At 43.0% G+C, this 25,858-nt stretch overlaps 2 protein-coding genes across 4 annotated transcripts; both read left to right on the top strand.

The window, feature by feature from the left end:
• The first annotated feature begins 5,621 nt into the window (after window positions 1–5,621).
• On the top strand, window positions 5,622–8,719 carry LOC135877650 (olfactory receptor 5AP2-like). 3 transcript variants are annotated; one of them, XM_065403175.1, is made up of 2 exons: window positions 5,622–5,640; window positions 7,782–8,719. In XM_065403175.1, exons 1-2 carry the CDS (start codon window positions 5,622–5,624, stop codon window positions 8,717–8,719), a joined length of 957 nt encoding a protein of 318 aa, XP_065259247.1. The 3 variants fall into 3 exon arrangements, with proteins under 3 accessions (XP_065259247.1, XP_065259248.1, XP_065259249.1); XM_065403176.1 differs by lacking the exon at window positions 5,622–5,640 and adding an exon at window positions 6,651–6,667 and having other exon boundaries at window positions 7,807–8,719; XM_065403177.1 differs by lacking the exon at window positions 5,622–5,640 and having other exon boundaries at window positions 7,778–8,719.
• Window positions 8,720–24,594: 15,875 nt separating this feature from the next.
• LOC135877908 (olfactory receptor 5T17-like) lies at window positions 24,595–25,551 on the top strand. Its single transcript, XM_065403431.1, has one exon. It carries the CDS (start codon window positions 24,598–24,600, stop codon window positions 25,549–25,551), a length of 954 nt encoding a protein of 317 aa, XP_065259503.1. The 5' UTR covers window positions 24,595–24,597.
• Window positions 25,552–25,858: the final 307 nt, after the last annotated feature.

The raw sequence follows: 25,858 nt of genomic DNA, 5'->3' as shown, positions 1-25,858 counted from the left end.
AAATTTCTCGATACTTTAAATGACTGCTTCATGGAGCAGCTGGTACGGGAACCCACAAGGGGAGAGGCAACTCTAGATTTAGTCCTGAGTGGAGCGCAGGAGCTGGTCCAAGAGGTAACTATAACAGGACCGCTTGGAAATAGTGACCATAATACAATAGCATTCAACATCCCTGTGGTGGGAAGAACATCTCAACAGCCCAACACTGTGGCATTTAATTTCAAAAGGGGGAACTATGCAAAAATGAGGGGGTTAGTTAAACAGAAGTTAAAAGGTACAGTGACTAAAGTGAAATCCCTGCAAGCTGCATGGGCGCTTTTTAAAGACACCATAATAGAGGCCCAACTTCAATGTATACCCCAAATTAAGAAACACAGTAAAAGAACTAAAAAAGAGCCACTGTGGCTTAACAACCATGTAAAAGAAGCAGTGAGAGATAAAAAGACTTCCTTTAAAAGGTGGAAGTCAAATCCTAGTGAGGCAAATAGAAAGGAGCATAAACACTACCAAATTAAGTGTAAGAATGTAATAAGAAAAGCCAAAGAGGAGTTTGAAGAATGGCTAGCCAAAAACTACAAAGGTAATAACAAAATGTTTTTTAAGTACATCAGAAGCAGGAAGCCTGCTAAACAACCAGTGGGCCCCTTGATGATCGAGATACAAAAGGAGCGCTTAAAGATGATGAAGTCATTGCGGAGAAACTAAATGGATTCTTTGCTTCAGTCTTCACGGCTGAGGATGTTAGGGAGATTCCCAAACCTGAGCTGGCTTTTGTAGGTGACAAATCTGAGGAACTGTTACAGATTGAAGTGTCACTAGAGGAGGTTTTGGAATTAATTGATAAACTTAACATTAAAAGTCACCGGGACCAGATGGCATTCACCCAAGAGTTCTGAAAGAACTCAAATGTGAAGTTGCGGAACTATTAACTAAGGTTTGTAACCTGTCCTTTAAATCGGCTTCTGTACCCAATGATTGGAAGTTAGCTAATGTAACACCAATATTTTAAAAGGGCTCTAGAGGTGATCCCGGCAATTACAGACCGGTAAGTCTAACATCAGTACCGGGCAAATTAGTCGAAACAATAGCTAAGAATAAAATTGTCAGACACATAGAAAAACATAAACTGTTGAGCAATAGTCAACATGGTTTCTGTAAAGGGAAATCATGCCTTACTAATCTATTTGAGTTCTTTGAAGGGGTCAACAAACATGTGGACAAGGGGGATCCAGTGGACATAGTGTACTTAGATTTCCAGAAAGCCTTTGACAAGGTCCCTCACCAAAGGCTCTTACGTAAATTAAGCTGTCATGGGATAAAAGGGAAGGTCCTTTCATGGATTGAGAACTGGTTAAAAGACAGGGAACAAAGGGTAGGAATTAATGGTAAATTCTCAGAATGGAGAGGGGTAACTAGTGGAGTTCCCCAAGGGTCAGTCCTCAGACCAATCCTATTCAACTTATTCATAAATGATCTGGAGAAAGCGGTAAACAGTGAGGTGGCAAAGTTTGCAGATGATACTAAACTGATCAAGATAGTTAAGACCAAAGCAGACTGTGATGAACTTCAAAAAGATCTCACAAAACTAAGTGATTGGGCAACAAAATGGCAAATGAAATTTAATGTGGATAAATGTAAAGTAATGCACATTGGAAAAAATAACCCCAACTATACATACAATATGATGGGGTCAACCCGGACCCATGACCGGCAGGAAGTTGTGTCATGCGACTCCTCTTAGAACTCCTCCCACTGCCCTCTACCAATCAGGAGGGGTTTCCGCTGCTGGGGATCACCACTGAGAGGAGATTTGACCAATCAGGGGAGTTTCGGGCCAGGGTGACCCATCCGGAAGTAGTTTGTGTGACTCCTCTAAGAACTCCTTCCACCGCCCTCTACCAATCAGGTTTGGTTTCACCCCTGTAGCACTGCCCCGAGAGGAGGTTTGACCAATCAGGGAGAGTTCCAGGACAGGGTGGCCCATCCAGAAGTGGGTCGTGTGACCCCTCTAACAACTCCTCCCACCACCTTCTACCAATCAGGAGGGGTTTCTGCTACTGGGGATCACCCCCGAGAGGATATTTGACCAATCGGGGGAGTTCTGGGCCAGAGTGACCTGTCCGGAAGTGGTTTGTGTGACCTCTCTAAGAACTCCTCCCATCACCCTCTACCAATCGGGGTGGGTTTCGCCTCCCGTAGGACTCCCCCGAGAGGAGGTTTGACCAATCGGGGGGAGTTCCAGGGCAGGGTGACCCATCCAGAAGTGGTCATTTGACCCCTCTTAGAACTCCTCCCACTGCCCTCTACCAATCAGGAGGGGTTTCAGCTGCTGGGGATCACCCCCGAGAGGAGATTTGACCAATCGGGGGGAGTTCTGGGTCGAGGTGACCCGTCCGGAAGTGTTTTGTGTGACCCCTCTAAGAACACCTCCCACCGTTCACTACCAATCATGATGGGTTTCGGCCACAGAGGACCGCCCTGAGAGCAGATTTGAACAAAATATGGCAGGTTCTGGGGCGGGATGAACCACCAAGAAGAGGGTCATCTGACCCCTCTAAGAACTCCTCCCACTGCTCTCTGCCAATCAGAGCATAGCACCACCACACCAAAAGTGCCAGCGCCAGGCAGAAGAGGCAATCTCTTACCAAGAAAGCGTGTTTTACAAATGGTGGAAACACTGAGAGGAAACATGGACTCCTTCACCACGCTCGTGAGAATTTTGGACTTTGTTTTAGCCCTGAGCACCTTTGAACTTGTGTGGAGAAAGCTCTACATCAGTGACAGTTCCAACAAGGGCCCTTTGACTCAATTGTTGATGGATACACTGGAGCCCGACACTGAAACCCAACCACTCATGAGGAAGACCGATGAGCGTGATGGCCTCTCGTTGTCCACCCCTATGGAGGAAGGCAACCACGGCTCGGGGGAGTCACTGATGGACAAGGTGAATGGAAAAGACATCACTCGGGTAAATGAACGATTAAGAAGTGACGGTCAAGGATGGGGTGTAATGGGGTTAGGAACCAACTCAGGGTTGCCTAAATCTGGTCCTGCTTTGAGCAGGGGGTTAGACTAGATGACCTCCTGAGGTCCCTTCCAACCCTGATATTCTATGATTCTATGATTCTAAAACAAGCAGTGGGAACATACACTGTTTCTTTTCTGAAAATCTCTCGACAGCTCGACGATGCCTTTCTAGATTTTCCCTTTATCCGCATCGCTCTGCTTCACGTATGTTAGGTACCTTTGAAGCACGGCGCTATAAAGTTTAGCCTTTTCGTACTCGACTAAGTCAGTTCTTTGAAGAACAGACTTCATTTCAGCATCCAGTAAGTGAGTTGAGTAAACAACTTTCTGCATTTTCTTAGGGGTTTTTGTCTCTATTCGCCACTGATTTTTGTTCCTTACGATAGAGAGCTGCTGCACCTCTATCTTTTTTGAGGTGTTTTCTCACAGGCCCGTGCAATAGTCCAGGATTAGATCTTTCAAACTGTCAAAGCTGATCTTTTCACAGTTTGCTACGTTCAGGGTAATCCCTTTGACTTTCATACAGACCTTTCCTCCTGACAGCTTATACCCGTATGTTTTCAGGCCTGCTGACACAAATTCGGTGATGTGTTGATCTGGCAGGATCTCTCTCATGAGGTCCCCTAAATAATCCCCCAGAGGGGATTCCAGTCACCCTCCCTTTTCACAAATATCACCGAGTTAGTGTTGTGGTACAGGCACATAGAATCATAGAATATCAGGTTTGGAAGGGACCTTAGGAGGTCATCTAGTCCAACCCCCTGCTCAAAGCAGGACCAATCCCCAACTAACTCATCCCAGCAGGGCTTTGTCAAGCCTGACCTTAAAAATCTCTAAGGAAGGAGATTCTATCACCTCCCTAGGTAACCCATTCCAGTGCTTCACCACCCTCCTAGTGCAAAAGTTTTTCCTAATATCCAACCTAAACCTCGCCCACTGCAACTTGAGACCATTACTCCTTGTTCTGTCATCTGGTACCACTGAGAACAGTCTAGATCCATCCTCTTTGGAACCCCCTTTCAGGTAGTTGAAAGCAGCTATCAAATCCCCCCTCATTCTTCTCTTCTGCAGACTAAACAATCCCAGTTCCCTCAGCCTCTCCTCATAAGTCATGTGCTCCAGCCCCCTAATCATTTTTGTTGCCCTCCGCTGGACTCTTTCCAATTTTTCCACATCCTTCTTGTAGTGTGGGGCCCAAAACTGGACACAGTACTCCAGATGAGGCCTCACCAATGTCGAATAGAGGGGAATGATCACTTCCCTCGATCTGCTGGCAATTCCCCTCCTTATACAGCCCAAAATGCCGTTAGCCTTCTTGGCAACAAGAGCACACTGTCGACTCATATCCAGCTTCTCGTCCACTGTAACCCCTAGATCCTTTTCTGTGGAACTGCTGCCTAGCCATTCAGTCCCTAGTCTGTAGCAGTGCATGGGATTCTTCCGTCCTAAGTGCAGGACTCTGCACTTGTCCTTGTTGAACCTCATCAGGTTTCTTTTGGCCCAATCCTCTAATTTGTCTAGGTCCCTCTGTATCCTATCCCTACCCTCCAGCGTATCTACCACTCCTCCCAGTTTAGTGTCATCTGCAAACTTGCTGAGAAGGCAGTCCACGCCATCCTCCAGATCATTAATGAAGATATTGAACAAAACCAGCCCCAAGACCGACCCTTGGGGCACTCTGCTTGATACTGGCTGCCAACTAGACATGGAGCCATTGATCACTACCCGTTGAGCCCGATGATCTAGCCAACTTTCTATCCACCTACAGAGCCCCCTCAAATGATGTGTAAAGAAAAGGCAACACCAGGCCGCTTTTATGAGGTGGGTCAACACACCTGCTGGGAAGGGGAGGCATCGGGATATGCCCCCACTAATGCCCATGTGTTTACCAATACCTCTGCATGTGTTTGGAGGACCACCTACCCCACGGTGCCCCTTAATTTGCTGTTACACTCTCAGGCACAAAATTTCTCAGTGCATTGGCCCACGGTTATGCAAATTATGGTTAATATCTCTAACTGTGTTGTGTTTAAGTTTTCATGGATTACACCCAATGTTTTCCTGCCCTTGACACACACCCGGGAACAACTGACCATATTCCAGACAGAGGCCTCCTCCTCCTTTACGGAGTCACAGCACATGTTTAATTTGGAGAAAGCCGCCTTTGCCACCGCCATTCGGGAGGGGCATCTATAGGGGGATGTGTTATGCCATGTTAATAATGAAGCCAGAAGTCACTACTGGCTAGTGTATGCAATTGTTGCTGTTTATGTAGGAGACCAACAGTAACCCTAGCCACCGTGGAAACCTAAGTGGTGACCCCTCACAACAAAATGTTGATTCGGGGTCAAGGGGGGGACTGTCACAGGCCCAAGGACTCCCTCCCTCAGGGGGTCCCATGGGGAGGCAAATCAGCATTGTATGTTGCTAACGCGGTTGCAAGCATCGCAAGACATTTCGGGGGAGGGTCAAAGGTGTGGGGAGTGTGAAATGGAAGATTCCTTTGCAGGTTGCAAGAGGCCAAGAGGGGGAAGGAGGAAGAGAGCAGAGAACGGATTAACTCGACACTTTAGCTAGCTCGATGTGAAGATAAGATGCTGGCCCCGATCCAAAGTCACGTCGCCAGACTAGAACTCTGCAGCTGCGTTTATCTCTCACTCAGCCACAAACAGCCATGAGAAAAGAAAAAGTACACTGAACCAGGGGCGAGGCGACGAGGGGCGGGGGGAGCAGAGCTTCACGTCCCTGGAGCCGGTATGTTTTGGGAAAGCGGAGAAGACCACAGAAAGCTGGTTTGGCCAGCCTCAGGTAGAGCATGTGTGACTATGAAAGTGGGTTAGGGCTTGGGGCACTAACGCTTTCTTCCTTCCTCTGACTGACGTGGGGAGCACCCATCACTCTCCGCTGTTATTTTATTATTTTATTAATAAAGCTTTAAAATTTAGACCTTGGTGTGCTCCTCCATCTCCTCCCCTAAAGATCCTGCGGCCTCAGCCTGATCACCTGACGCCTCAGGTAGATTGGTAACATAAATCTGTCACAGTAGGTTCATGGCGTTGGAACAATTTTTATAGTGGGGGTGCTGAAAGCCATTGAACAAAACTGTAAACCCTGTATATGATGGAAACCACTTCAAACCAGGGGGTGCTGCCACACTCCCAGTATCCCTAGTTCCAGGTCCCTGCCTAGGTTGTAAGCCTTTGTGGGCAGGGCCCATCTTTTTGTTCTGTGTTTGAACAGTGCCTAGCACAATGGTATCTTGGTCCATGATTAAGGCTTCTACGTGCGCTAATAAAATAATAATAATAATTAGGGCAGAGGTAATGTTTGCTCAGAATATGGCTGTGGAATGTCAACAATTGCATGATTAAATCAATCTCTTCTGTGTCTCTACAGACCCTAATCTCTTGAGATTATGCAAAGAGCACAAGTGACTTCTAACCATCCACACCCATGAGGAAAATAAATTCTAAGTGTGCTCCAAAACATTAATCCAAGGAGGGGAGAAAAATAAACCCACAGCATTTTATTTTAATTGGTGCTGGGGGACACTTCACAAAGAAGGCCCCAAAGTTGCAAACCTGATATAATACACACATCGGCCTTCGACACATGTCCTTGCCATGGAGCCAATGCAGAAATGATGCCTTTCTACCAGAAGTAGGTTCACTGATTCTGGGTGTCTCCTGCTTCAGACTATAGACTCCATTTCTTTAAAATGGACTTCTCTTCCTAATAGAGGAGGAAATCCCCGCTGCGTCAGAACCAGGTCTATGGTCCCATTTGTGTCCCATTTTGTTGTGCTTAAGTGTTGTATAGGTCTGGGGTGGATTAGGGCTGGTTGACAATTTTCTATTTAGACTTTTTTCAATGGGAAATTTAATTTTTGATTAAACAAAATATTTTGCAGAGAGTGTCTGCTTTCCTTAAAAAAAAAAAAAAAAAAAGAAATAGAAAACTTGAAAACCCAATGATTTTGGCTGAAAACTAAAGATTTTTTTCAGCTTTGAGCTAGAATCTTTTTTCTTCCTGTTTACATCAAAACTTTTTGTGGAATGTGGATGGTGCACAGGGAATAAAATTATGATCAGCTATTGGGGTGTGTTTAACCTACGGAGAATTCACCATGTTCTAAGAGCAGTTTTTTTTTCTCCCCTAGAATCCTCATGATGAGAGAGCAAGATAGAAATGCAGTGAGAGAAAGACAGAGGGATTAATGAATTTAGATATATCCCGAGCCATGAAAATACCCCTTCTCAATCTCATTCTGATTTCCTTCTTTTGATCTGCTAGACAAATTGGAGAGATTTCCAAGAAAAGCATCAACAACAAAGACGATCAATGAGAAAAGTTAAAAGAACTAATACGTCTGGTTGAGGTTAGGAATAATAAAGGTGTGAAGAGGAGACACAATGGCAGTGAGAAAATATTTTAAGAGTTTAGGCAAATATTTTTCTCAGTAGAAAGGATTTTTTTTAGTGCAATGCATAGGCATGGTGTTGCTAGATATAAGGGGATGAAAATGAAAAAGGGAAGATCTAGGCTGAATCTTCATGTCAGAGAGGTCTATCCGGCTGTGGAATTCCCTCTCAAGGGAAGTGGTTGACACTGCATTGCATGGGATATTTTAAAATTACACTGGGGATCAATTCTGCACTAGCCTCAGAGAGATGGACTGGAAGCCCTAACAGGTCTTAGGCACTTGTGACATCTGTGATGCTATTGTATCTCAGTAAACAATACAAACGGTGAAGAAATGGCTGATGGAAACCTCACCACCGTGACAGAGTTTATTTTCCTGGGACTAACAGATCATCCAGAGCTGCAGGTCCCACTCTTCACGGTGTTCCTAGTGATCTATCTTATCACCCTGATTGGGAATCTTGGGATGATCGTATTAATCAGGAGTGACCCCCAACTTCACACCCCCATGTACTTCTTCCTCATTAACTTGTCCCTGGTTGATTTCTGCTACTCCTCTGTCATCACCCCCAAGTTGCTGGTGGGCTTCTTAGCTGGGAACAAAGTCATTTCTTTCAACGGCTGTGCAACCCAATTCTTTTTCTTTAGCTCATTTGTGGGTATTGAGTGCCTCTTGCTGGCTGTGATGGCATATGACAGGTACGTGGCGATCTGTAACCCACTGCTCTATACAGTCATCATGTCCCACAGAGTCTGTGTCCTGCTGGTGGCCGGTTCCTTTCTATCTGGGTTTGTCAACTCGATGATACACACCATTTGTATGTTTCAGTTACCCTTCTGTGCCTCCAACATCATCAACCACTTTTTCTGTGACGTCCCTCCTCTGCTGAAGCTCTCCTGTGCCGATACCTTCATCAATGAGGTGGTGATCTTTGCCTTCGCCAGCTTAATTGAAATCAGCTGCCTCCTCACCGTCCTTATCTCCTACCTGTACATCCTCTCTGCCATCCTGAGGATCCGCTCCACCGAGGGCAGGCACAAAGTCTTCTCCACCTGTGCCTCGCACCTGACGGCAGTCACTGTCTTCTTTGGGACAACTCTCTTCATGTATCTGCGACCCAGCTCCAGCTCCTCCATGGACCGAGACAAAGTGGTCTCTGTGTTCTACACAGTGGTGATCCCCATGCTGAACCCCCTGATCTACAGCCTAAGGAACAAGGAGGTGAAGGACGCCCTGAGGAGAGGGTTTGGGAGGAAAATCTTTAGTTAGGGAAAGACTTTGAAACATGCTTCACCAAGGACTAAGGCATTGGGACTGATGCAAGTTAGTGATATGCTGTACTGGTAGAATGGAGTGGTGGGTTCTATGGCTTTAGGGTAGTTTGTCTATTTAGTGCCTGTATACATTAAATGGATATGCACAACAGATGAGGCGATGTGTGCTGTAAGCCATACCGTGCTGCTGGCAGATTATTCATCTCCCAATGTGTTGTGTTTGAGAGTGTGCCACATGTATCTGGGTTATAAGTATGTTGTTGTGTTTGTGGATGCAGTGTTTATCTGGTTGTCTATATTAGCATGGGTGTGTGCATACATATATCCTGAGGTAATCAATGTGTGTCTCTGGCATGTTTGTGTCTATGGCTGTCTGCTCTGTGTGTGGAGTGTTGTGGTGGCGTTTGCATGTTTGTGTCTGTGGATGTACATGTCTGTGAGTACATATCAAGGTAACTGTGTGTGTTTATGGTGTGTTGTGCCTATTGCTGTATGATGCATGTAGTGAGCCTATGTGTGTTTCTATGAATGTGATTGTGTGTATAGGTGAATAAGTGTGTCTTTGTCTATATGGGTCTATGTTAAATGTAGTGAGTGGGACGTTAGCAAATATGTGTTTGTGTACATCAGTGTGTGTTTGCAAATGAGTGTCTCTGGATATGAGTGTGTTTGTGGTGCATTTGTGCCTGTGCATGTATGTTTTGTGTGATGAGTGTTGTGGCAGCATGTGTCCTTGTGAATATGGGTGTGTCACTGTGAGTACATTTGGATATGTGTAGGAGCTAAGGTGCATTTTTGACAGTGTTGGTTTCTGAGTGTGTATGTGCTGAGTTCTGGGTTAGATGCTGTCTTCTTTTCCTCTGCAGCAGTATCAATCCCATTCCCTTTTCATGTTGCTGCAGTGGCATTAAGAGCCCTAGTCTGATTGCTATTGTAGTATTCATTGTATCACATAAACTCTCGTTTGATCTATAAACAAGAAGACCCAGAAGACAGATGAACTTTCACTGCTGCTAATTATTCCCTAATGACAGCTCCCAAAATGCAATGCACCTTGGGAACCTTCAGCTGCCATTTCCAAAATCAGATAGAAGATGGCATTTTTAAAAAATGATGTTTATTCTAATACTTAGAACTCATGCTCTGGATTCTGTAATGTGGATGAGGTTCTGTGGCCTGCAGCAGGTCAGACCACATGATCATGATGGTCCCTTCTGGCCTTAAAGTCTATGAGTTTGTATCTGCAGAGCTAGGTTGCTATGAAAAATCATTTGAATGGTGACGTGTACTGAAGCAGACATGAAGACACATAGGGGCTGATCTGATGCCTACTGAAGTCAATGGAAAGACTCCTATTAGATTCAGTGACCTTTGGTTGAAGCCAGTGAGGAGCAATTGTAGGGCATTCCTGATTATATAAAGGTGTTGGAGGAAACTTGAAACCTTCTATGGAAATCAGAGTTCTGGTTAATTGAGAGAAGGTAACGCTTTGCTCTCAGCTTTAGGGAATGCCAACTAGCTATAGATTGTCTAGCTTTAAAGCATGGTTTTGCTCTAAAAATGGATTCTATTTATTTTAGTTATCCGGTGGTGTCGCATGCTTCATGGCCCAGATTCACAAAGGTACTTAGGTGTTGAAAGGCTGTGTTGCTATGTTTACCTTTTAGTCACCTAGAAAACCAGAGGAACAGACGTTAATTCACAAAGCCTGAGTTAGATGCTTAGGCTCCTAAACAATGAATGGGGAGAAGCAGGTGCCTACGTCTGGGCTCCACAAAAGCCAGCACACTAGGTAGCCAATGGGAGATGACCCTCAGGGAGACAGGTGCCTTGTCCGGGCTGTAGGGAAGTGCCTAGCTCTCCTTGTGATGCACAGTTGGGAACCACTCTCCTGGAGACAGGAAGCTTAGCCACCTAAGATGCTTCTTCTGAGAATGAGTTAGGCTGGTGGTATCCTCCTTATAGTTTTTTAGCCCAGGAATTAGAGTACTCACCTGGGATGTGGGAGACCCAAATTCAATTCCTCTATCTGCTTGATAGGAAGAAAGGATTTGAACAGGAGTCTCCTACTTCTCAGGAGTGCTCTAACCACTGTGCAATGAGATGCTCTGATGTAGGGCTGCCTTAGTTTCCCCTGTTGAAGTTGTTCCACTTTGGTTAAATAATTAAAGGGTGATTGGACCAGGAGAACTCATACAAAAAGTGGAAACTAGGTCAAATTACAGGGGATGAATATAAAAAAATCTCCAAAAAGAACCCCCAAACCCTACTCACTGCAGAAAGAGCTGTTGGTATTAAAGAAGGGAGCAACTTTCTCTTTGAGTTAGTACTAAATCAATCTTCCGGCATATGACTGAGTTGCTGGGAATGCTGGCCTGGATGAGATGTGAAATCCAAGTCCAGACCATTTGTAATCATTACAAATTACATTAGCAATGAATGGAGTACTATTGTAGGAAAATAAGCAGTGTGCAATGGTATGTTAACAACTATGATATCTGAACTTGTTCTGATCAGAATTAGATGATACTTCAAACATCAACAACTGGCCCCCATTGGTGCTACAACTCTTATTAACACCCACAGTAGCACAGGTTGGAATTGTAAACAGGTTGAGTTCAAAAACATTGGATGGATGCCGCCTCCCCATCCCAGTGGCACTTTTGTGGCAGGGGCCTTGTATTCAAAGGCTATCATTGACTTTAGCATCTCTTCTGGATGAGAATAGCTACACAAGTGGGCAATGTTATTGCATCTCAAATCTTTCCACCTACCTGTGCAAATGAAGTGGCTTTCCCTCTCTCACTCCAATGGATTCAAGCTTGCCTGGTGCTGGGGGGCTTATTTAATCCCTATCCTTTTGAGAACCATCTCACAGCTTGGCACCTGACAAAGTCTCCGGGCAAGCCATTAACTCCCAGCTCCACAGGGGAACAAAGGAAGAAACTATAAGAGTGTTTCAAGTTATTATGCTACAGGGCCACCAGTGAGTGAAAATTCAAACTGAAACTCTGTCAGTGAAACTGCAGGCAATCAACACCTTTGAAATGTTTGAAGGTTCAACACCAAAACATGCAAGACTAGTGCCTGGAAGATCTGTGTGAAATGACAAACTCATGATCATCCAAGTTAATGTTGTGTGTCTGAAGTTAGTTAACTACAGCTGGTTATTCTGGTCCCCAAATGTAAGGAATATTGAGTCAAACCAGGGCAGATAAAATGAAGGTGGGGATCTGAGACCAGTCCAGACAAGGATATCTGGATCATCTTCAATTCCTTTTTATTCCATTAAATCTTGGGGACCAAGGTTCTGTGTGTCTCTCACCCTATCACCTGTTCCAAACTCCTATGCCATTACAGTGTGCAGTTCTGGTCTCCCATTTTCATGAAAGAGAAATTCACACTGGAATAGCTGCAGAGTAGGACTACTAGGATGATCAGCAAAATAGAGAGTCTTCTTTCATGACTAAAGAGCTTGTCTTGTGTAGCCTAGAAAAATGAAGGCCAAGAAGGGAATCTGATTGCCCTCTATAAATACATCAGGGAAGTAAATAGGAAGGAAGGAAAAGACTATTGGATAACATCGGCACAAGAACAAAGGGAGATAATTTGGCCCTGATTAAATTTAGGCTGGAAATTAGATGGTTTCTAACCATTAGAGGAGTGGTGTTCTGGAACAGCCTCACCACAGGAGTAATGGGGCAAACAACTAGTTTTAATGTGGAGCCTGATAAGTGTATAAATGAGATATTATGACAGCGTGACAGACTGGACTCGATGACCCAGGAGGTCCCCGTCCTTTGTTCTATGTAGCACTGAAGAATTTCTGTGTGCTGGATGGTGGATATGTGTGGATGGGAGTTAGGTAATGCATGAAGGTATTTGTACAGTTAGTTAGGGGACTAACACTTAGAAGTCTCTTGTTACAAGGGGCAGGTGGGAACCTATAGGGCGATCTGATCAAGACAATAATAAAGTAGTTGGCATTCTGACTCCCCCAAAGGCCCTATGTTATGACCATGGAGTTTACAAGAGGCATGAAGGAGGTCATACTGCATATCTCATGGCACTGGAAAATGATCAGAAAATATTATACTACCATGGCCAGCCTTGTATGACAGGATTTTTGGAAAGGGTTGAGGGTGTGCTTCCCAGAATGATGAAGAGATGGAAAGGAGCTTTTATTGTAGGTGACAGGCCAGCAGAGTTCCTTTTTTATTATACTTTTAATGCTGCTGTGTTTTGATGTTGTATTATTTATGTTTTAGGGAGCCCGGAGCCTTGTGTAGGTACCTTTTCTGTTATTATTTAAGTCCAAATACACAAATTGTCTGAACCAGCCCCAATAGAGAGAAGTGACCAAATGGTGGTGCTGGTTTTATTAGGCCTCTCAGCTGGTTTAGGTACAATTGACTTAGCCTCCTCCTGCAGTTAACATTTAACCTTTCCCAGAACTCCAGCTCACAGGCTGAACCTTCTGCTTTATCTCCTGTTGCAGCATGTGATAGATGTACCATATAACACACACCAGGCACTTTGCACAGGTTCTAACACAATTGCTCTTCCTTTACTAGCATGAGAAATACACAGATCTATAACAAATCATAAACCCTACACACCTTCCCCTCTCTCGTTTTCCTCACCAGCCCAGACTTTCTTTGGGCTGGCATCTGGGTCGTCTACAGTCATCCAGAATCCATCTGTTGTAGTGCATGGCTTAGACTGACTGGCTAAGCAGCAGTTCTGCAGAAAAGGACTTGAGGATTACAGTGGATGAGAAGCTGGATATGAGTCAGCAGTGTGCCCTTGTTGCCAAGAAGGCTAACGGCATATGGGGCTGCATTAGTAGGAGCACTGCCAGCAGATCTAGAGAAGTGATTATTCCCCTCTATTCAGGAAATGGTGAGGCCACATCTGGAGTATTGCATCCAGTTTTGGGCCCCCCGCTACAGAAAGGATGTGGAAAAATTGGAGAGAGTCCAGCGGAGGGCAACAAAAATGATTAGGGGGCTGGGGCACATGACTTATGAGGAGAGGCTGAGGGAACTGGGCTTGTTTAGTCTGCAGAAGAGAAGAGTGAGGGGGGATTTGATAGCAGCCTTCAACAACCTGAAGGGCGGTTCCAAAGAGGATGGAACTGTTCTCTAGGCTGTTCTCAGTGGTGGCAGATGACAGAACAAGGAGTAATGGTCTCAAGTTGCAGTGGGGGAGATCTAGGTTGGATATTAGGAAACACTATTTCACTAGGAGGGTGGTGAAGCACTGGAATGGGTTACCTAGGGAGGTGGTGGAATCTCCTTCCTTAGAGGTTTTTAAGGCCCGGCTTGACAAAGGTCTGACTGGGATGATTAGTTGGGGTTGGTCCTGCTTTGAGCAGGGGGTTGGCCTAGATGACCTCCTGAGGTCCCTTCCGACCCTAATCTTCTATGATTCTATGATCTTAGGGCTACATTAATGTGTTTCAAGGCTATGTTTGCTTGGCTTTCCCTCTCTGCTTCTGTCCCTGTGTCTCTCTGTTTCGGCTATGTATCCCTCACACAAAGACACACATCTGAGCCATCGCAATACCTGAGTTGTTAGAATTCCTGGGGGGCCCTGGATGTACCTTTGCCTTGGAGATCGCTATTGTTTCTTACATTTAACCTGAATGAGGGTTTCTGGGTAAACTCATTGGTTTAGGAGGTTTTGACCTAATCAACACAGTGGTATGACATAATATGTCAAAAGTGGACTATGTTATATTATATAATTTAGTAATTAGTATTTGTTTTTGAAATTTTCGTTGTAATTGCTGTCTAGTTTAATAATAGGTTTGATAATTGGTCATTTCCTATTACCAATTGATAGAATATAAAACCATTAAAATAAAAAAAAATAGAAAAATAACATGTAACTGTATTCTTTCATTTTATTTGTATATATAATAAAATACAGATTACAAAAAATAAGGTAAAATCAATGTGATATTAAAGTAAAAAATAAAATTTAGGAAAGAGCAGCTCAGGGAACCAGCCAACCAAGGAGCTTGGCAGTTTGGGGAGCTGAGGGGCCAGGCAGCCTGCCTGACCACCAGTGGGGCAGCAGCAAGGGAACCAGCAAACCAGCTCTCTCTGTGTGGCCAGGGGACTCAGTGAGCCAGGCAGTCTGCTCCTTCTCCCAGTAGCTGGGGAAGTAAGTAACCTGGACAGCCACGGAGCCTAAAGGACCACTCAACTGGGAAACCAGGCACCCCACCCACTCAGCAAGCAGGCAGCCCAAGATCTGGCCAGCTAGGCTGCCTGCTTGCCTCGTTGCCAGTTCCCATGGAAAGTGTTGATTTTGTCCAATCAGCATTTTCTGACTGAGAACTGTTTTGCTCGGAAAATTTACAAGCAGCTCTCCAGTGAAACCATGCTACCACAGTTGCCTCTTTGTCCCCCTCTAGTGGTTACCCCATGTATACATGTTTATGAGTCTATTACTGCCTCATGGGGATGTTAACGGGGGGAAAACAATGTTTTGCAAAAGAAAATTGGGGTCTTGACAATTTTTTCCCTCAAAAGTGTCTGTTCTCAGTGGAAATTTTCAAATTTTATTAAAAAAAATTCAGTCTGCATATCCTGACATAGCACTTCCTGGGAGTTGTAGTCAATTCCCTTATATCCCCATTCTCCTTTATGTGTGGATCTCCTCAGCTGGACTACATCTCCCATGACACCGCAGGCCAAGGACCCCCAAAATGAAACTCGGTCTCCTCACCATGAGATATGACTATGGTGCATCATGGGAGATATGACAAGATATTTGATATTCCTTCCAAATTTTTTGATATTCCTTCCAAATTTTCATGAAGGCTAGAAACTTCCTTAAAAATAGAAGCCAAGATGCTGATGTAATCATTGCATGACTCCAGGAGCGAGGGACTAAGACAGTTCTACAGTGCTGTCCAGTCCTTTACCAAGCAATGAGTGTCTGGTACTTGAATAATTTAACTTTTTCCTCCTACTTTGTTTGTCACTCTGACATGGCTAGAGCAGCCATACCTGGTGGAGCATATGGGAACTGCTGAACATTTTCGAAATCCCTAACGTCCCCCTGGAATTGCCCTTTTGGACCCAGCATCATGAGGGGGTTTGCTTGTAAACTCCAGTTCTGAAAGAAAATAAAAAATCTGCTCATGCAGGAGATGACTTGTGCCTGGACAAACTCTTGAATCTTCTGGGAATAGCTCATTGTCAGTCTGAGGCATAGAATCATAGAAGATTAGGGTTGGAAGAGACCTCAGGAGGTCTGAAGTGCAAACTAGAGAGAGCATTTTGCTAACTATCTATGGCCTCCATCACCATCACACCTAACCACCTTACCACAGCTTAAATTCTCACAGTGTATTTCCTGGAGTGCTTCTGCCCTGTGGGGGGTGCCAGGGCTTGAAGCTTCTGCCCCATGGGGGGCACCAGGGCTCAGTGATTCTGCCATGTTGGGGGCACTGGGGCTTGGGGCTTCAGCCCCGCGGGTTTGAAAATATTTACCAGACCTCTGCTCTGGACAGCTATGGCTGAATTTAAGCCCTGCACTTAACAATCTGTGAAGTATTTATCCTCACAACTAGAGTGGGTCAGATTTTCCTTTTAAAAATAATCATGATTTAAATGGAAAATGCCCATTTGTTGAAACCATAACTGCCTGTGGGAAAGGCTGTATTCATGAACTTCCTGCTTCAAATAGCTTTTGTAAAAAGAAAGATTCCAAATTATTGAAAACAAAATTGTTTTGGCATTTTTTAACCTAAAAGTTTAGGCTTGAAAATATTTTTCCTTTAGAAATTTTAGTTAGTTAAACACGCACACACAAAAAGTATTTTCAAAAGGTCAAAATCAAAATGAAACTTTTTGAAATTATGGTGACAAAATGTGTTGATTGTTCTGATCTGGACTATATTTTGGATTTATCCATTTGCAAGATTGATTTTTAATTCCAGTTTGGTATAGCAATCTTTTTTGAACTTCTTGCAGGACAAGAAAACCATTCCCCATCTGGGTCTACTCACAGCCCACTGTGAGATAGGGAAGTGCTGTTCTCCCCACTGTGTAGATGGGGAACTGAGGCATAGAGATTTGCCCATGGTTACACAGGAAGTCTGTGAAAAAACAGGGAAACAACAGAGTCTCCCAAATCCCAGGCTAGCACCTGATACACCACACCCATCCTTCCCTTCCTAATTGCTTTTCTTATGGTGAATGGTGTGTATTATATTTTCTAAATGTTCATTTCCATGCCTGGCAGTCTTAACCAGATATAGGTGAAAAAAACTTAAAGGTTTTGAGAAAGATCAGGCATGTGTATTTACCTTATCTACACAATTCATTATAGGGAGCCTATACAGGAAGGATGGGCTCCACCTAAACAAAATGGAACCAGATTGCTGGCATTTAAAATTAAAAAGGTCGTAGAGCAGTTTTTAGACTAAGGGCTGCGGGAAAGCCGACAGGTGTGGAGGAGCACGTGGTTCGGACAGAGACATCCCTTAGGACAGGATCTAGTAACGGAGATTCTCTGTGTCCTAGTAAGGAGGAAAGGATCTGATGAGAAACAGTCAAATGAAAAAAAGTCCCATTTAATTACATCATGTAATAGCAGACAGTTAAAAAAGTGACAAATGTTTATATACCATTGCTAGAAGTCTAAATAATAAGATGGGTGAACTAGAGTGCCTTGTATTAAATGAGGATATTGATATAATAGGCATCACAGAAACTTGGTGGAATGAGGATAATCAATGGGAAACAGTAATACCAGGGTATAAAATATATCACAAGGACAGAACAGGTCATGCTGGTGAGGGAGTAGTACTATATGTGAAAGGAAGCATAGAATCAAATGAAGTAAAAATAGTAAATGAACCAAACTGTACTGTAGAATCTCTATGGATAGTAATTCCATGCTCTAATGATAAGGATATAGCAATAAGGATATATTACCAACCACCAGACCAGGATGGTGATAGTGAGTGTGAAATTCTCAGGGAGATTAGAGAGGCTATCAAAATAAAAAACTCAATAATAATGGGGGATTTCAACTATCCCCATATTGACTGGGTACGTCACCTCAGGACTGGATGCAGAGATAAAGTTTCTTGACACCTTTAATGACTGCTTCTTGGAGCAGCTAGTCCTGGAACCCACAAGAGGAGAGGCAATTCTTAATTTAGTCCTAAGTGGAGCACAGGATCTGGTCCAAGAGGTGAATATAGCTGGACTGCTTGGTAATAGTGACCATAATATAATTAAATTTAACATCCCTGTGGTGGGAAAACACCACAGCAGCCCAACACTGTAGCATTTAATTTCAGAAAGGGGAACTACACAAAAATTAGGAGGTTAGTTAAACAGAAATTAAAAGGTACAGCGCCAAAAGTGAGATACCAGCAAGCTGCATGGAAACTATTAAAACACACCATAATAGATGTTCAACTTAAAAGTATACCCCAATTAAAAAACATAGTAAGAGAAACAAAAAAGTGCCACCATGGCTAAACAACAAAGTAAAAGAAGCAGTGAGAGGCAAAAAGGCTTCCTTTAAAAAGTGGAAGTTAAATCCTAGTGAGGAAAATAGAAACGAGCATAAACTCTGGCAAATGAAGTGTAAAAATATAATTAGGAAGGCCAAAAAAGAATTTGAAGAACAGCTAGCCAAAGATTCAAAAAGTAATAGCAAATTTTTTTTTAAGTCCATCAGAAGCAGGAAGCCTGCTAAACAACCAGTGAAGCCACAGGATGATCGAGGAGCACTCAAGGATGATAAGGCCATTGCGGAGAAACTAAATTAATTCTTTGCATCGGTCTTCATGGCTGAGGATGTGAGCGAGATCCCCAAACCTGAGCCATTCTTTTTAGGTGACAAATCTGAGGAACTGTCCCAGATTGAGGCATCATTAGAGGAGGTTCTTGAACAAATTGATAAAATAAACTATAATAAGTCACCAGGACTAGATCACATTCACCCAAGAGTTCTGAAGGAACTCAAATGTGAAATTGCAGAACTACTAACTGTAGTCTGTAACCTATCATTTAAATCAGGTTCTGTACCAAATGACTGGAGGATAGCTAATGTGATGCCAATTTTTAAAAAGGGCTCCAGAGTTGATCCCGGCAATTACAGGCAAACTGGTTGAAACTATAATAAAGAACAAAATTGTCAGACACATAGATGAACATAGTTTGTTGGGGAAGAGTCAACATGTTTTTTGTAAAGGGAAATCATGCCTCACCAATCTACTAGAATTCTTTGAGGGGTTCAGCAAGCATGTGGACAAGGGGGATCCAGTGGATATAGTGTACTTAGATTTTCAGAAAGCCTTTGACAAGGTCCCTCACCAAAGGCTCTTAAGCAAAGTAAGCTGTGATGGGATAAGAGGGAAGGTCCTATCATGAATTGGTAACTAGCTAAAAGATAGGAAACAAAGGGTAGGAATAAATGGTCAGTTTTCAGAATGAAGAAAGATAAATCGCGGTGTCCCCCAGGGTTCTGTACTGGGACCAGTCCTATTCAACATATTCATAAATGATCTGGAAAAAAAGGGTAAACAGTGAGGTGGCAAAATTTGCAGATGGTTGAAAACTTCTCAAGATAGTTAAGTCCCATGCAGACTGCGAAGAGCTACAAAAGGATCTCTCAAAACTGGGTGACTGGGCAAGGAAATGACAGATGAAATTCAATGTGGATAAATGCAAAGTAATGCACAATGGAAAACATAATCCCAACTATAAGTATAAAATAGTGGGGTTAAATTAGCTGTTAACACTCAAGAAAGAGATCTTGGAGTCATTGTGGATAGTTCTCTGAAAACATTCACGCAATGTGCAGCAGCAGTTAAAAAAGCGGACAGAACGTTGGGAATCATTAAGAAAGGGATAGATAATGAGACAGAAAATATCATATTGCCTATATATAAATCCATGGTATGCCCACATCTTGAATACTGCATGCAGATGTGGTTGCCCCATCCCAAAAAAGATATATTGGAATTGGAAAAGGTTCAGAAAAGGGCAACAACAATGATTAGGGGTATGGAATGGCTTCCGTTTGAGAGATTAATAAGGTTGGGACTTTTCAGCTTAGAAAAGAGACAACTAAAGGGGGATATGATTGAGGTCTATAAATCATGAGTGGTATAGAGAAAGTAAATAAGGAAGTGTTATTTACTCCTTCTCATAACACAAGAACTAGGGGTCACCAAATTAAATTAATAGGCAGCAGGTTTAAAACAAACAAAAGGAAGTATTTCTTCACACAGCGCACAGTCAACCTGTGGAACTCTTTGCCAGAGGATGTTATAAAGGCCAAGACTATAACAGAGTTCAAGAAAGAACTAGATAAGTTCATGGAGGATCAGTCCATCAATGGATACTAGCCAGGATGGGCAGGGATGATGTCCCTACCCTCTGTTTGCCAGAAGCTGGGAGTGGGCAACAGGGAATGTATCACTTGATGATTACCTGTTCTGTTAATTCCCTCTGAAGCACCTGGCATTGGCCACTGTTGGAAGACAGGATACTGGGCTAAATACTGGGCCAGACTGGCGTTTAGTCTGACCCAATATGGCTGTTCTTATGTTCCTCAGAAAGACATAGAGTGGTCTCATGACTGGGTCCAAAGCACCATTATCAGATCCAAATCTGAAAAGTTTCCAGGGCTTGACACCAGAATGTTTTAGAATCTACGTTTCACAGTTGACTCTTCCACCACTAACACCAGTTCCCCAACCCACCCATAAGCATCTGAATAAGAATCCAATAAAGAAGCCAAAATGGATGTAACTTCATAGCCAGTGGTCTGCGACAAGGCCTTCAGTAAACCAAAGTTAACTAAGCCTGTACTTAGTTATCCTGTCCCCCTTCAAGGCCTTGTCAGTCTAGAAGCCCCACGATGCTCAGTGAATGTGCCTGAATCCTGACTGGCAGCATCCTTTGTGAGTTTGTTTTCCCTTCTTATATTGGAATGGAAGTATCTTAGCCATAACCTTCGCCACTGAGATAAATATTTTTATTCAGAAAGGAGGAACAGTACATACAATCCAACCATTAAAAATATAAATGTACATAATCTGAGCCACATCCTCATTCTCTTTAAAGACAGAGGAGAATTGTGATTGCTTCTGAAGAGCCATCTGAGACACAGAGCTTGGAGATGTCTTAGTGGCTCATTCCCAGAAGGTTTCAGAACAAATAAAACACGCCAGTAGCATCTCATCTGTACACCAAATTCCCTTGGTCTTTGAAGAATTGTTTTCCTGTAGTTCAGGTAAGATGTATGGCCCAGATCACAAAGATCACAGCTTAAATTCTTTTTTTATTATTGGGGGAAGAGGGGAGGGAATTAAGGGAGTAGGGCATGTAAAGTGAGGAGAAAAGACAAGAAAAGCAATAGAACTTTCCTGGATCTAGACCGATATGTCATAAAGAGGGTGGGGACTGATTACTCTCAATAAAGTTGCTGAGGTCACAAAAAGGGGCTTAAGCTGCAACAGGGGAAGTTCAGAATCAGGAATTGATTTTTGCAACTCAGGCAGTAGAATGAGATGTCAAGGTTAATGATGCAATTACTCTTGCTGGAGATCTACGTATTTGCTGTGACTAGAGCTGGGAGAAAATGTGAAGGCAAATAGTTTATCCCCAAAGAGCTTCACCTGGGAAACAGTTTTTTTGCACAGCTAGCAAACAGTGCATGTGTGCATCTCATTAACAACCTCCACCTGCCTGGGGTGCAGTAGACCAAGGTCTCAATTCTCACACTGGAGCAGGGATGTGAACTCAGTGCTCCCCCCACCAACATGAGCAGTCTGACTGCCAGACTATAGGCTATTCTGGAATGGATGGCTCTCCATCGCTCTTGTTGAAGTTATTCCATTGTGTATAAATATTTCAATATTCATTGGGTGGAAAAGAGAGCACACAATCAGCTCTGAAGCCTGGTGATTAAGGGACTCACCCAGGAAGCAGGTGATGAGTCAGAGAAGGGATTTGCAATGACATCTTCTACTGGCTACACGAGTCCTTTAATCACCAGGTTCTAGGGACATTCTCTCTGTCCTACTCTTTATTTGTACACAGTAGAACAACTTCAGCAGGACAGTCTGAGAGCAACTCACCCCACCTTGGCCTAAAGCCTACTGGTCTGGCACCTCACAAAGGAAAAAGAAGAACTGAATTCAAGCCCCTGTTCCAGAGTAGGAGATGTCTCCTGCATCCCAGGCACAGATGAAACCATGCTGGGCAATAGGTTACAAAGGGGAGCATGGTTACACTCATGTGCACCTCCTCTGATTTGCTGACAGATTCTGGACATTTTCTAAACCAATCTGATAATTTCTTTTCCTCATGTTTTTGGTTTGCTGGCTGAATTGAAAACTCAGTTATTTTCCCAGCTCTAGGGTTGTGACAGCCCATCTATCTGGTGTTCAGAGGGCAGTGACACTGAATTTCCCAAGCTGTTTGAATCCACTAACACCAGGTCAGAAAACAAGAATTCTTGTTTGGCAAAATATTTCAAGGTTTGAAATGTGCTTCTATTCTGATGCACAATGAAAAGGGGTGTGTGTGTGTGTGTGTGTGTGTGTGTGTGTGTGTGAGAGAGAGAGAGAGAGAGAGAGAGAGAGAGAGAGAGAGAAACATTTGGGAGAGAACATGGTGGGGGGTTGGGTGAGATTTAACCAATTTTTGAATAATTTTTTTCTGTTTTTTCTCCTTTCATGGTGTCACTGCAGAGTAGAGTTAAGGCTTGTTGGGTGGCTTAACTCTTCATACCTTGACATGTTTGGATTTAAGTCTTACATTTTCCTGGATTTCTCTTATTTTGGGATAATCACACCATCCTTCTAATTTATTTTACTGATACATATTCTGAAACTTAACTCCATCTTAACATATGTTTCCCTGGGAATTTCCTTGGTTGTTGTTTGTTTGTTTTTGTTTTATTTTACTTTCATACTTGAGCACTAAAACACAATGATAATGCTATCATGTGATATTTCTGATGAGTTAAAGAGATATATTTTTTAATTTTCTTTTAGAGCCAGATTCATTGCTACTCTCTGATTACTCTGGAAGAGCACATAGCAGCAGGAGTGTACCCCCACTTTCCCCTTCCTTCCTACCCTCCACATTCTTTTACACACCACACACCCCAAATTCCCCATGCCTCCTGACACTTCTCTACATTCTACTGCACACTGCTCCAATTTTTCTTTCCCTCCTGTACCCTGCATTCTTTTCATTGACTTTAATGGGGCTTTGAATCAGGCACTATTGTTTCTCACAGTAGGATGTGTTGGTGAAGCAGAAGATTATTTCTAGGAATGGAAATGATATGAATGATCTGTTAGGCAATGTGAACAATATCAGTCATGTGGCGTCTCAGATGTATGAACGTGTTTGCGGAAGCCATGATCTGGGATTTCTTATCCTATTGTGTAAGAAATGTGTATTAATTTGTGGTGAGCATTTCTGCAGTATATATTAGTGTCACATTGATAGTGTCTATGTTCCTCAAGTATAATTGTATGTAAATATATGTACATGTATTTCTTAGAGAAAAACTCTTTTTTAAAATAATCCACTCACGATTTCATATGTAGATTGTTTCATGTAAATCTGTTGTGCTAATAGCAAGCAGTACATCATTTAACAGTGAGGATGAATAACCCTGGGAACTAACTACCAAAGTAACTGGGGATTCTCCAGCTATTGATGTCTTCAGGTCTGAATGCCTTCATCAAAAACAAGTTATTAGGCTCAGTAAAGGAGTAACTGAGTGAATTTTTATGGCCTGTGTTATACATGATGTCAGACGAGAGGATCTAATAGTCCTTTCTCAACTTAAAATCGATGAATCTAGATGCACAAGGACTATATTTATTCATTTATTTAGATTTTTCCTACAATAAAAGATGGCCCATCCAACGTTCTGGGTTCCCTTGACAATATTTTAAATGCACACTATTGTCAGGGTAAAGAATAGAACACAGAAATACCTATAAAACAATTAATTAAAATCCTACCAAAATCCTTTACAAAGACCCACACCACGGCTTCTGACTCCAACATATTGTCCAGCTTGGAGCAAGGGGGCCAAGACAGGCATTCCAGCATGTCCTAAAGGTGATCTGAGACCAGGAAGAGGAAGTGAGGAAATAGTTATTGTGTTTGGATTGCTGAAGAGCAGCGGGCAGTGGGGGACTTTTAAACATTAACTTTTTCTAAGCCAAGTTTTGCTTTGGAGGGGTTGTTTCTAATTAGCCCTTTGTTTGAAAACCAGATTCCTGATGTGATTGTTTGTAAAGGTCTGGTGGCGTGTTTACTCTGCATAAAAATGTATGTTCTTGCCATGAGTTAGCTAACCTGCATTAACTAACTCAAGTGAAAATAGCAGTGAGGATATGGCAACTGGACTTTTATCTTGGGGTAGCACCTTGATTTCAATCCCAGGCTTCCCTATAGGCTTTAACTCAAGTTGCTAAACCAAATTAAAAGCTGAGTTGTCACATTTTCACTGCTATTTTAACCCTAGTTAAGAATACATCTTTTTTTGCAGAGCAGACACACCCAGAGAATGTGTGTTCTCTGTGTTTTTGAGACTGTGTTGGGCAAGTGAGTTTTCTCCAGTCCTAATGTTTAAAAAACACCAAATAGCACCAGGATGTGGTGTAAACAGCTCATACTGGGGTATGGAAACACTTTCTAGCATAGCCCTTCATGCACATGGAGTTATGACTACTAAGCAAGAAAGTGATTGACAGAAGTGTTTCATCTCTACGCAGTTAATTTAGCTGCCTATACAATCTCATCTAATGTCTGTCTCTTCTCTTTTGTCAACTCTAGGTAACTCAGTTTAGACAAAATGGCTGTGGATAACCATACCACAGAGGCCACTGAATTCATTTTTGTGGGATTAACAGAAAACCCAACACTTCAGACCATCATTTTTGCATTCTTTCTAGCTATTTATACCATCACCTTGGTGGGGAATCTTGGAATGATCACGTTAATTAGGATTGAATCTCGGCTTCACACCCCCATGTACTATTTCCTCAGTAATTTATCTTTCCTGGATATCTGTTACTCCTCTGTGACCGCACCCAAGACAATTGTCAGCTTCCTAGAGGAGAGAAAAGCCATCTCTTGGGCTGGCTGTGCAGCACAATTGTACTTCTTTTTAGCCCTGGGCACTACAGAGTGTTTCCTCCTGGCTGTGATGGCCTATGATCGGTATGTGGCCATCTGTAACCCTCTGCTCTACACAATTATCATGTCGCCTAGAGTCTGTGTCTCACTGGTAGCTGGGTCGTACATAATTGGCCTATTGCATTCCATGGTACACACAAGCTTCACATTCAGTTTGTCCTTCTGTGGGTCTAAGGAGATAAATCATTTTTTCTGTGCTATTACGTCATTGTTATCGCTCTCTTGCTCTGACACCCATACGAATGAACTCCTGATATTTAACCTTGCTGGACTAATTGAAATAATCACTATTCTATCAGTCTTGGTATCCTATATTTACATCCTCAGCACCATCCTCAGGATCCCCTCCACCAATAGGAGATGGAAAACCTTCAGCACCTGCACCTCCCACCTGACGGCTGTCACCATATTCCATGGGACAATTCTCTTCTTGAATTTCCGATCCACATCCAGTTACTCTTTGGACCAAGACAAAATATTCTCTGTATTGTATACCGTGGTGATCCCCATGCTGAACCCCCTCATCTACAGCCTGAGAAACCAAGATGTGAAGGATGCCCTGAGAGCCTTAATTAAGATAAAATTGTTTGCCAATAAATTTAATAATTAACAATTTTATAAAACAATAAAGAATGCATGGCTTCAAAGGAAGTAATGCATCAGCTTCTAACTTGCGTAATTTCATGAATTCTATGTATAACCCTTCTGTCAACAGCATTGACAGCAACAAAGGCCGGATCCTTCTTCCTAGGAAATTCTCTGATTTGCTTACCTGAGGCTCAATTCCAACCCAGTAATCTCAGAACCTATACCCAATCTGGGCAACTTTGATAGGCAAATCTGTACTTACCCGCAAGCATATTCAACAGAGGCTTCTGACTCCTACATATTGTCCAGCTTGGAGCAAGGGGGCCAAG

Source organism: Emys orbicularis, chromosome 4 (assembly GCF_028017835.1).
Source record: "Emys orbicularis isolate rEmyOrb1 chromosome 4, rEmyOrb1.hap1, whole genome shotgun sequence".
NCBI lineage: Eukaryota > Metazoa > Chordata > Testudines > Emydidae > Emys > Emys orbicularis.
This window is presented reverse-complemented; position numbering and strand designations above follow the sequence as displayed.